General features: G+C 46.9%; 1 protein-coding gene across 10 annotated transcripts in view; it reads left to right on the forward strand.

Moving 5' to 3' along the window:
• auts2a (activator of transcription and developmental regulator AUTS2 a) overlaps positions 1-13,237 on the forward strand; it is a 388,494-nt gene that overhangs the window by 263,752 nt on the left and 111,505 nt on the right. For all 10 annotated transcript variants that reach the window (XM_086179169.1, XM_086179168.1, XM_086179172.1 and 7 more), the window contains one exon: positions 6,966-6,995. In XM_086179169.1, the coding sequence (XP_086035295.1) occupies positions 6,966-6,995 (30 nt within the window). The remainder of the gene's footprint in view (positions 1-6,965; positions 6,996-13,237) is intronic.

The following is a 13,237-nucleotide window of genomic DNA, read 5'->3' on the forward strand; positions in this document are numbered from 1 at the left end:
CTTCACCCTGTGACTAGAATCCAGAGTTTGCGGTCAAATTGAATATCTTCTGGATAAAGTTTTACATCTGAAAGGAAATTGCAATCAGATGTTGGCGTGCTGCATTTGGCTGGAGCTGCACATGTGGATCAGACCTGTTATATTAGCCCAGACAGAAGTCTGGTCCTCCCTGACGAAACATTCTTGGCTGCTGGACGAGGCCTTCGCCTGACTACACACACTGTCTCACACACTCAAGCTGTGCTGTTTTCTTTTCCTTGTCATTTTTTGGGTCTTTTCTTTCCTAACTGTACTTTTATATGACAGTTCGACATCGAGCAGATGCTGTGGGAAATTAGATGTTCGATGTCATCACCGCAGAGCCCTGCTTACTTTAAAGATCTGTCCCAGTCAGGCGTGTCAAGATGGATTTCCTTCTCCTTGCTGAACTTTCACGTGTATTTACAAAAATGTCTTTTAAGAAAATTGTTTGATGAAATGTGTGTCTGCTGGACTTATTTCTGACGAAAATCTGTCCCAAGGTTTATTTGAGGCTCCAGTGAGAAGTTAAGAACTCATTCATTCAGCACGTTTTTTCAGGTTCAGCACAAATTCGTAATGCTTGAGATGTGTCGTGCCGAGTTTTAAGGAATAAGAATGTGGGCCGATCCAGGCATAATTTACAGGATCCAAATCAATTCTTTCCTGTCCTCAACAGTGGTTGTCCACTTCAGCATAGCTCACAAACAAGGAGTAACCCGACTCCCATTTCCTGTCCCACCTAAGAACTGATCCTGTACCCAGTTTCCTTCGCATGAGACTTGTGGATCACCCACAGTTCTAATTTACCCACAATCCTCTGCCCTTGGAATGTTAGAAGTAATAGTGCTAAACGATGGTCGGTCAGTGAGCTTCATCATCATCGTCATCGTCGATATCACCTTGGGGGGGCTCTGGAGCAGCTGTTAAATCCTCCAGCACATGCACATTTCCTTTATTACATTACATCAGTTGCTCAACAATGAAATGAAAACACAACTACTGTGAGCTGAACTGAGCTCCGCGTCACTGATGATCTGACAGCTGCAGGCCATCACGCCTCTCCTCCGTCAACGCGGCGATAGGTGAGGGTGTGCGTGTGACTGCATGTGTCTACGGCTCCTGTACCGATATCTGTTCCTACGTCAGTCATTTCAGCTGATCAGCGGGAACCAGAATTCTCCACTTTTATTCCTACAGGCCAGACGCATGTTTAATCAAATCATACTGCATATCCAAAAATACCCTGTATAAAATACTTGTGCCAGGTACTGCAGGTACTGTGTTATACCACTCAGCTCCATTTATTGTGCCGGGACTGGTACTGTGTAATTTCTGGGTTACATGACAGACGTGGCTGGCCAGCGTGAGGATTTGAGAATAAACATAGCACAAATCCTCATTTTAACATTCTGGTCCTCCTCTGTTCTCCATGAATAATGTGGCACAGCCCTCACCCGGCGGTAAGCTTGGCATGCTGCCACATCCAGCCGTGGTGGAGGGTGAGCTGTCCAGCCCAGCGGGACTGGGTGCTGCTGCCTCCAAGCCTTGCAACTCTCCCATCCCCAACCTGCAGAGAGGAGCTCTGGGCTCCAAGATGGCAATCAAGGCTTGATTTGCCAACACATTTCCAATGATTAAAATGTAATTAGCACAAGCGAGCACCTCCTCCCTAGCTAATTTCCACACACGCTGTGACAGGCAGGCGGTCGGTGGCACCCGGGCCCCAGCAGCAGATGGAGGAGGATGCAGCAGGAGGGGAGAAAACCATTTTGCCATGTGACTGTTTGCATCAGCAAACCATCAGGACGTGCAGCTATATCTGGAAGGAGCTGTTAGGAGGAAGGGATGAGGAGCCCTTGACAACAACACATCACACTGGCAGCGTCTGGGCTGACCGTGGCGATGGCTGCTATCCTTCATGCTGTCTCCCCAGCTCCCAGCAAACAGGTTGGCTTTCTCCCTCAGCATTAACCCCTTCAGCCCTCCTGCAGGACAAGCTGGCTCAGGCTGATAAACAGACACCCCCCTCAGTGCAGTTGGAGTGCTTTCATGAAAACTGCATCAAGCATAAGAAATTCAAAGGTCGTGGATAGCAAGCAGCATAACCTGACGCTAACACCCCTGAAGGCGGCAACAATACACATCCATCCCAGATACAGACTAAAGGAAATATAACACTTGTGGCATCTTGTATCTCTGGAGACTGATTAGAAGTTGAAGTAAGCCAGTGAAGCGCCCTGTTTGCCGACAGAATTATTGCTGATACATGTCACTTTTTGTCTTGATTAGCTGGCATCTGTTAGCCATTTCCTGGAGGTTATGTTGGAAAGGTAACATGGCGCTCTTGCCTCGCACGCATCTTTGTGTGATGTGGTATACTCTGTAGATGTTTTTCTGTGGGCAGCTCTGGCAGGGGACTTCAGCGGGGCCCTCTGCTACGGACAATAGCTGCATCATTTAGCATGCAACCCATGGCTGCTTGTGTTCCCCTTCTTTTCGTCCAATATTACTCTCAGCTGGAGAGGATTTAGAACAAGAATAATTTACTCCTTCTCCCAGACCAATATAAACAAAAGGCTTGATGCTTGGACTGAGTGCAGGGAAATTTGTTAGAGCACTCAGCCAAAAGAGGGGCCTGGATGAGAGCAGAGGGGCAATCAGAAGTGGTCCGGATACAGGCCAACATCAACAGCTCTTAGAGCTGAAGCTAATGTTTGACATTCCTGTGTTACTTAAACTAAACACCAGGGTCTAGCTATAGAGTATAATACTGACCCTGTGTAAATAGCAGTGAGTCTGGGTAGAGTATCACTTTTCTTTGTCAGCCCCTTCCACCCCCTCCTACCCTACCTCAGGACTAATGGCTTCCTTATTGTACATGACTGTTGCTTTAAATAAGGCCCATTTCCTGCCCAATGTCAATGGCACCATTGTTATTATACTTTTCTCCTTCAGTTATGTTGAATCTTTGACGTGTGTCTGTTCAACAAACATGAACCCCACTACCACTGACATCGAGTCATTTTTGGCATTTCAACCGAAGTGCCGCAGCTTCATTTCTCCTCACTCATCGCCAGCTCACCAGATTACCCGTAATCGTAGCAATAACTGAAGTTTTGAGCTCATGCTCACCTCCTACAGCAATACCCAGTTATTAGCTTGACGCTTGCAAGCTCACAGTGCAACCCTAAAGACCCTCCAGCAATCCGGCCGTGGTTCTCAGTCAGGAGAAATACGAGCCACAGAGAGATGCGGGGATTCGTGTGGTTGCCTCAGGTTTCTGTAAGCATAAGGCCACATATTAGCTCAATACCATCACTTACAGTGACTGAGAGCTCTGACATTTGTGTTTATCTGTTATCATTATTTGCTTCTTTGTGTTACCTTCATGGAGCAGCGAGTGTGACAGAGCTTTGCTGTCTGCACTGTAAGGACGATCAAATTGCCTGCCCTCGCCTGTCATGCCTGATCTCAGGATTTCTTACTTTGCTCATTATAAAGGTATTTCCATTTTATTAAGTTTTCCTTTTTTCCACCCTTTGTTGCTCTGGGAAATTTGCATACCTCTATTCCAGAGGAGAAAAGTAATGACAGCAATTTCTTTTCTTTTCTCTCCGCCAGTAGCCGTGTGAGTGCTTCGTTTAGTGGCACCTGCAAAGCGACAGGCGGCGGGATGAGAAGTGAAAGAGAGCAGTTGATTAAATCATCATCAAGTCGCAGCACAGAAAGTCAATTCTGCTTGCCGTCTACAATGATATCCTTTTATCTTAAAGTAATGAGCTATGGCACTTTTGCATTGGGTAATACAATGAGTTCCATTAGCATGTTCCATTTGCCTCACAAGCAAGGGCAAGTCATTCCAGCCGGCTTCTGTCTTAGCAAGAGGAAAGAGGAGGGGAACATGCAAGAAAGAGCGGCTGGCAGTCTTTTTTATGGCTCACAACACAGTGGAAAGAAACTAAACTAATGTCCATTATGTGAGCCCCCTCGCATGCCTGCATACCTGGCTGTGTGATGCACAGGCAGAGACGCCGCTAATGAGTGCTCGGCGGCATTGCTGCTGTCACATTCTGAGAGGCCTGGATACATCAGCTAATGCTGCTCATCACATGTGGTCCGCTGCTGCTGCTGCATTAGTCAGTCCTCTCCATGCCACACACCCCTATTTATTCACAAGCTGGAAAAGACGTGCAGACATTAGTGGGTAACTGCCTTGGTCTTTATCTTTCCTGATGACGGTGTAACGATGCTGCCTGATGGTGGCTGCCTCTACTAGAATAGGCAACCCTGTCTCCTGTCAAAACGTGAAAAGGCTCCGTTTGTCCACAGGTCCAAACCTATCAGTTCTACCATGAAGGCCTAAAAATCGTGAAATGTGTACGTTTTTTTCCCCTATTCTTTTCTATTGGAGCGCTGGTAGGTCATGTGACTCTTTCATGCGGGCCTCTCAAAACAAAAACATGGCGGCCGCTCCTGTCATTGTCGGAGGAAAGTGCCTTATTCCAAGAGAGTTTTGATTTAATAAAGCATTCTGATGACATTTCTAGTGAGAAATATACATTTTGTTTTCCTAATCTTGGCTCAGTTCTTGTGTATAATCTTTGGTTTGTTCGTTATTACCATGAATCCTTCACCTCTCGGAAGAGAGTCGTTACAGTGCCACGTTTCTGCTGTTGCTATGGTGGTTGCTAAGCACTCCATTACGGACGAGGGTCATTTCAAGATAAGTTTGATTTTTTTTAAAAGCATTTTAATGACATTTCTGGCGAGAAATATACATTTTATTTCCATAATATTCGCTGTTCAATAAAAAATAATATGAAATGGATTTTAGTGCCCCAGGAATTCCAAACATCTGCTTCCGGGGAAGTCGGCCCCCCCGTTCTTCTGTGAGAAAATCCGGAAGTTGTCGCTCACTCCGAGGAAAAAAAACAAATATTTGTAATACTTTAACTTTTGATTAATAATACAATCAACAAATTCATTTACTTTCTGGATGTTTATTCTACCTACAAAGTCCATTTGTCACCATTATAGATCTACCAATCAGCATTAAGAATAGAAACAATGATTCAAACTAATGGCGGTCTGATGACGTCACATCCGTCACACAGGCGAACTCCTGCACTCAGAGGTGGCCTTTCAGTTCCATCATTTCACGCTATATTTACAGATTTATTATTGAGTGGAACAAACCACACTGATGTCTGGGTTCATCAAGGGTATCATTAAAGAAATCCTAACTATCTGGCCAGTTAAATTTATCCTATCTGGTGGAATAATTCTAGAACCCCCTCCCAAACAGGAAGTAGCTTCAGGAAGGAGGTGGGGCTTCAAAGTTTTAAATGTTGGTTTGTGGCAGAGGTGTGAACTCCTCCCAGAAATCTCATCTCATTTGGAGCAACTTTGACCAGTTATGATGCTTCATTTAAAGACTTTACTGGACTTTGCCACGCCCTTTACAGACAGCAGAAAGGACTTAGGGGGGTCAAACCAGCACAGATGCGATCCTTCTGGAGGACAGAACAACACACTAAAATTTCAACTTCCTGGGTTCAAAGAGAAAAAACTACCCCCTTGTGAAACTGGGCAAAATCAGGGTCTGGGACTGCTGCACTATGAGAGCCTTTTGGAGCAGAATTGAGGATCAAATCTGGGCTCTGGTGTTTCTACCTGGGCTACATACACCAAACTTTACACACACACACACACACACACACACACACACAGTAAAGTCTATCAATGAAAGATAGCATGAAAGAGTCACATGACCTACCAGCGCTCCAATAGAAAAGAATAGGGGAAAAAACTGTACCCACTTCACGATTTTTAGGCCTTCATGGTAGAACTGATAGGTTTGGACCTGTGGACAAACGGAGCCTTTTTACGTTTTGAAATGAGACTGAGTTGGAATAGGTGGAGGAATGCTGTGGGTGGTGGAGAAAGCCAGGGAAAGAGAACTGAAGAATGTCGGAGGAGTGTTTGCCCAGTGCGTTTATTGCCTCTGCATAATTTATGAGCTGCTGGAGCTGACCATCATGGCAGCGTGCCGCAGGCTGCCCCTGGGGCCCTGTGGGACAGGCCTGTAAATTGGATGCTATGCTCCTGCTGAGCTCGCATGGCCCCCTCTTTACCGTCCAGCCTGAGAAACCCACCAGTCACATGGCCAGCCAGCTACCTTTTGAGCTCTGCAGGGTCCCAGATCAGCAGAAAAAAAAACCCAGAGATCCAAGCAAAAAAGACGAAGAGAAAGAAAAGAGGGCAGGGCATTCTGTCAGTAACTCCCCAGGCTGTCAATCATTTCACCCCCTTCCTTCTCTCCTGCGTCTCTTTAATCGACACCCACAAACCCCTCCCCGCACTCCCCCCGCCTACACACACACATACAGAGCCAACCCCTGCCCATATTCCCCCCCAGTGCCTTCTTCATTACCAACTCCAGTGCGTTTCTGCACCTCAGCCATATGCACAACGTTGAGGCCGCCAGTCACCCAGCATGACACTAATTAGTTGATAAAGAATTAAGTGGACCTTGAAATTGAAATTGGAAAGAAAAAATGAAATCTAACCACTTTTTCCTCCCTCGGTTACAAAGTTCCACTTCTCATCATTTCTCCATCCCAGCCTGGAGCAGGAATGTGGAATTCTAATTCTGGTGTCCGGTAGAGTTTAAAGATTCCAGCTCCGTCTGAATCGAGCCTCAGTGTTAACAAGGGCACGGCTGCTCATGGGAAAACCGCTTTGTTCCACATTCCAGGCCTTGTGTACGCTAATGGAGTGATCTGATGATATTCAGACGCTGAATACAAGTGTGATAAGTTTGTCATTAAAGAGCTGATAAGAGATGCCATTTGAAAAGGTTAATTACACTTGTGTGCTGTCGCTGAATCTAAGCCGAGCAGAAGTCCTCCCTGGTATCAACCTTGCCTTTCTTTGTCTTGCAGTGTGACACAGAGACGGACCAAGACGACAAGGTAAGCCTGTCATTCTTCACTCTGCCAGAATAAGAGTCAAATACCAGTTTTCTTTAAGGGTGAGAATTAAATATCATTACAATGAAACATCCTGCTAACAGCTCCTAGGAAATCTTAATTAGCTGTGCAGTCATTATAAAAGACTTAATAATGTGCAAAATCTAAATCAAACAGCTCTGGGTTTTCAGGGTTGGCTGTGACAGTCTTTCAGCTCTGACTGGCATCTGTAGGCTGGAATATTCTTTACCTACCTAGTGTGACACACTCTTTCTCTAGCTAAAAACAACTCAAGCCCCCCAGTAGATGGAGGTGTTCACCACTCATGTATGTATGTTTCCATTAGCTGCTTCACCTTCATCACAGCTAGCAGCTCACAGACTGACGGTAGCATTGTTGAATCGCTCAAGAGGCATCTTCCCGTCTGGAACATCATAGATAGAGTGTGTTTCCTGGGGCGGGGTTACAGTGCCATCGATGTCAGGAGACGATTCAGTGAGCTACTGAAGTCATGTGGTAGTGGTATAACTGTGACTACGGCCAAGGCCTACAGATTCTATAAAATGACACAAACCTTTAAGAGGGTTGAAGAGCGAAAGACCCCAGTTGAGCCTCATGTTTATGCTTCCCTCACTCTCTGGTAAATCCGTCTGTTATTTAACTCCCATTCACACCAGTGAATGTGGGTTTTTGGCAACCAGCTGTTAAAAATATAGAGTAAATGTCACCCGCTGGTTTGTGGACTCTCGTTTTGAAGCTCGGCTTCTTAATATCATCGCCACGGTAGTGAGGGGAGCCAGGGGTGGGTGTGAGATGTGGTGGTAGCCACGCCCTGAAGCAGCCTCACCTTGAGCATTTACATGACTCTGACTGGGACCATAATTGATGAAGAGCAAGGTAGAGATGGAGACCAGAGCGGCCTCAAGGCAGTGGTGCCTCTAACAGCTGATCTATTGCCTACTGGCCGTGAGGGTTGCCACGCCAACCAGTGACTGGAGCTGGAAGAGTGACATCACCATGTTAATACTAGGGGGAAATTTTTTATACTTAGCATAACTGAAGTGCATTAAACGTAAAACAGGCAGGCACCAACTTTAAGTACTGACGTTGATTATCTTCAATGATGGCGGCAGGAAGTTCTCATTGAAAGCCCCCTGCTGGTCTTTAGAGAGAATGCAGGTGTGAGCCATTCCTGTACTGGCATCCCTCTTCAGGTCTTGATTTTCTCTCATCTCTGGAGCAAATGACCTGTTCCTAACACCCCAACTTGAGTGAAAGGGGATTAAAAAAAAAATCACAGCAGCAGTATCTTTCGTGAATGTGATAACCAAGTGTTAGTGAGTATGATTTGTAGTATCCAGTCTTGTAACTGTTGGGAGTGTACTTCCTCTGTTCAGAGAGGAGACGCATTATCCTGTGACTTTCACCCGGAGATCTACTCTAATGACGTAGCAGTGCTGTTAGCTTGTGTTGTTTAGACTGTGCAGCAAATTGAGTCATTACTCAGCGTTGTCGATTTAAATTGCTACTGTCTCAGTGGCAATTCCTTTTTGTTTCAGGAAGAGAGCGAGCGCACTGTGAGCTCTAATCCCTCCAGTGACTGTATTAATTCAGCCTGGCTCCCGCTACGCTGCTGATGAACAGTGCCGACTACACCTTCCTGTCATTGATTAATTGTGTGTTAAAGTAACAGAGGAGTGAATTAGTAAATAGGGGACCCCTACCACAGGGGCTGACTCATCGATGGGAGGCAGTAATTGGAGCTTTCACCCCTCCTCAGGCCACGCCACCTATGCCACTATCTGCTCCTGCCAGGCACCGGCATGCGACACCCACTGCTGCTGCTGTCATTTGCATTCTGTGGACTATGCGGTCTACTTCTTCAACACTGTCCTGAGAAGGACATTGGAGAGCAGAGTCGTTTTAATGGGTCAAATGTTTTCAGATGAGGACAAACATGGCTTATTTAGTTTCCCTTCAAGAGCAGGAAATGGAAAAAGTGTCCCCTGGAGAAATCATGTTCTGCGTGGTGTAGAAGGCCTATGCCGTGTCGGAGAGAGCTGCCAGGTTCTGATAAGACATCCATTTGCCTCTCAGAGTATATGCACACAGTTCTGCCGGAGAGTTTTGTCTGCTTATGACCTGCAGGACTGGCGCTCTACAGCACCACGTTGTGGCGGCATGCTGGGAGACAGGTCAGCTCGGTGCGGCTATTAGCTCCGGATGCATTATTGTTAGCAGGTCTGCTGAGGCCCTCATTAGCAGAGTACCTGGGCGCCAGGGAGCCGCACTGTGCACCTCCATCTCGCTATTTGAGAACATTGACAGCATTTTTGGGCGTGCACCTGCATCCCATAGCGTTGCCGCCGCTCTCACTATGATGACATCTGGAGTCACGGGATCACACATCAAGTGATGTGTTTCCTACTGGATACCCATCAATATCCAAGGGAGGAGCTACTGTCAGCGGAGGGCAGGGCTTCCAGGTGACAAGAGCCTCTGCAAACAACAATGGAGGCTCAAGAAGATGTTAGCATAGATGCTTCTGGAGAGAAAAGAACACCGGGAAGACTTGTCTCCATGGAAACCATGTTTCACTCCTCCACCGGCTGACTTCAGCCTCCACGTCAGCTTGGGGATCTGATTGGTTGAAGTTAGTCTGTGATAGACGGAGTATTGATCCAGTCACCTGCCAGGGATGTTTGGAAGTGTCAGCCCTCTTTCTAATAGGCTGTACTTCCTGGTTCTGTACACGTTACCAGAATGAAGAGATTCCTTCAGTCCATATCTGGAGAACATGACAGGAACATGCTGTTATACATCTTTGCTCGTGTGCGTTCCATTCATAGAGGTTCTGTGTTTACAACACACACAATGGTTAATACCTCAGTACTGCTACACTCTATGATACTACTTATATTCTTGAGTACTACAATGTTATACTTACACTTTGTACTAATACCCTGTACTACCTACACTCTATAGTATTATCTAGTACTACCTACACTCTATAGCACTACCCAGTACTACTGATACTCCAAAGTACTACCCAGTACCACCTACATTCTTTAGTATTATCTACTACTGCCTACACTGTATAGCACTATCCAGTAATACAGATACTCCATAGTACTACCCAGCACTCCCTACACCTCTATAGTACAGCCTAAAACTACCTATACTACAATAGTACTATCTGATACTCATTAATATCTACAGTGCTACATATACTCAACAGTACTACCCTGTCCTACCGATACACTAAAGTACTACCCAATACCACCTATACTCTATATATTTATATAGAAATGCATAAACTCAACAGTACTACACAGTATTACCTATATTCTGCAGTAGGCCACTGGAGACCTAGGATTAGAGACCTAGAATGGGTTAAGTTCCTCGGGTGATGAGTCATTGGGTTTATGGCCCCTCTGGTGATGGGTCATGGGTTTATGGCCCCTCTGGTGATGGGTTAGAGCCCCTCTGGTGATGGGTCATGGGTTTATGGCCCCTCTGGTGATGGGTTAGAGCCCCTCTGGTGATGGGTCATGGGTTTATGGCCCCTCTGGTGACGGGTTAGGGCCCCTCTGGTGTTGGGTTAGGGCCCCTCTGGTGATGGGTCATGGGTTTATGGCCCCTCTGGTGATGGGTTAGGGCCCCTCTGGTGATGAGTCATGGGTTTATGGCCCGTCTGGTGATGGGTTAGGGGCCCTCTGGTGATGGGTTATGTGTTTATGGCCCCTCTGTTGATGGGTCATGGATTTATGGCCCCTCTGGTGAGGAGTTGGGGGGTTAGTGCTAAATATGCTGAACATGCTGACTGTGCTCTTTTTTTGTGGGCGGTCCAGGAGTAAACAGGTGCTCTGATTTAGTACCCGGAGGCCGGACTTAGTCTTGCCAATTAAAGATGTCAAGGGCCTCCCTCGCCAGCCTTGTCTCAAGGTGTCTGTAACACTGAGACGTTTCCAGCATCCAAGACCTTCTCACCACGCCTACAGCGAGATAAGACGTCATGATGTAAATGCCTTCTTTCCTCCTGTCAAACACGTCTTCATTGAAGCAGTCATCTTTTAGATTTGAGTCCAATTGCAGTGACTCTCTGCACCGTGTCCTTGCGGTCTTCCAGCCAAGAGCACTCAGCCACTTGCTTGATCTGGACTTACTAATGCCCGAGTGATTTGTGCCTGTAAGTGGCACCTTGAAACTGCCAGTCAAACATTTTAGTGTGAATATCTGCTGATACTCAACAGCTTTCTCCATCTCCACAGTCCATGTTTCGTTCCTGTTGTGTCAGCCTTTGGCGAAGACAATGGCTCGGTGCGTTAAAAAGGAGGGGGACTCGCTCATGTTTTTGCTCCTTGTCTCTGAGACTATGCCTGTACTAAGTGTTAGTTACTTGCTCTATCAGCAGCCACAAGCTATAAATGCAATTTTGAAAATCTTCTGCTTGTATTAATGACCATGCAACGGCGTGCTGTAATTTGCTCTGCATTTGGTGCAAGGGTTTCTAAGTGGGTACTTCAGAGCAGCTGAAAGAACCTGTTTGTCCTTGACATAAAATAAAGATCTGAACTGGTAATATATTTACTGCTTCTCTTCCTTTATTGTTTTGCTGCATCTGCCCTCAGGCAATTACAGCCCAAGAGTTGTGTTTCTCAATCACTCAGCAGCACTGTACATAAAACCATTTTACACCCCCCCCCCCACTCCTCCAACCCTGCCACCAGCAGCAGCAGCCTCCACCCCCTCAAGCCCGCCCTCTTTCCACTGCAGTGGGAAGGAAGAGTAATAAAAAGGAGAGAGCAACTTGTCAGCGTTAAAAGATTATGTGTTTTGCCCCCTCCAAAGAAGGAGAGTAGTGTTTACAGGCTTGAGTGGGTGCTCGCTAGGCTGAGGCTGAGGCTGATTGCACTAGAGTACCCTGTCAGCCAGTGATTTGTCATGTACTTTATCATCCTTGTCACTCTGCAGAGCGTTGTCATAGGTAACATTCCAGCCTGCCCCCTCCACCCCCCTGTGCTTTGTACCCAGTCAGTGTAGGAAATTTGTATTTACTTTGGGGGAGTGTAATTTGTTCCTCATGGATAATGTGACCCTTAGCGGAGCCGGATCACGGGTTAGTTGAAGTGATATTTTCCGGTAATGGTAGTCGTACATCATGGCTGTCAGGGTGGGTTAGGAGGCGAGCACATTACAGCTCCATTTTAGCACTGCAGGCATCTGGGATTATTTTCCATAACCAAGTATGACATGACCGCTCTGCGGAGTGCATTAAATTTTTACTAGCTTTTTTCCCTCCCCCTGCAACTTCTGTGGCTTTTCCCTCGGTCTGGGTCTCAAGGCTGCCACAGTGATGGATACCCCTGGAGTCCCAGTAGCCCTGGCCAAGGTTAGCGGGTGTCACAGACCTACACGACTCCCCTCCATCCAATAACTGGCAAATCCCTGCTCCCTCGGAGGCCTGTGTGTCAGCACTGCAGTCTCCACTCCTGCACGCATAGGAGGGAGAGAAAGAATTGTGCTGTATGTGAGAAGTAAAGGGAAATGTGATTGCACCTCGCGCTTTGTCCTGTCAGCCATTTATCACTTAAGTCAGACAAATAGATGGATATGTGGACCTTCAGCGTTACGCTGGCCCACCCTTCCTCCTTTGCTTCCATGAATAGAGATCATCTGTACACATGGCAGTGTTGGTGACAGCCGGCAGCAGAGCTCCCAGCTGTTGATTGCTTTTCTTTTCTTCTCTGTTCCTTGCTGCTCGTCTCTTCTCCCGTCTCTCTCCCTGCTCTCTCCTTGGCAGCAAGGTCAGCAGTGTAAATGTCATCTCCTGCCATTGACAAATGGCTGCCCCCTGCCTGATAATCAGCAGGGTCTCCGCGGTGGACAAGCAGGCGGAGCTCATTAGGGCGCCACAGATGAGAAATTAATGTGTGAATCCAAATCTGGCTGAGAGCTGTGCTGATGGGCCCAGGTGGGGAGGCAGGGGGGTGGGCATAGGTGGGGGGCTGATGGATGACCAGGTCAGCGGGCAGCAGCACTCCCCAGACAGACCATACATACACTCTGCCAGCCAGCGGCCCTCCCCCCTATAACCTAGCCTTCTCCTCCCCTCACCATCAGTACCACACCCACCCACCAGCAAACACACACACACATACACACAAACACACACACCACCACCACTATCACTCCTCAATGACACACTGGTAATTAAATAGAAGTCTCCTAATTGATGTAAAAGC

The sequence above is a fragment of the Aulostomus chinensis genome, chromosome 15 (genome assembly GCF_037954235.1).
Source record: "Aulostomus chinensis isolate RoL2024-O1b breed Wild chromosome 15, RoL_Achi_v1.0, whole genome shotgun sequence".
Lineage (NCBI taxonomy): Eukaryota > Metazoa > Chordata > Actinopteri > Syngnathiformes > Aulostomidae > Aulostomus > Aulostomus chinensis.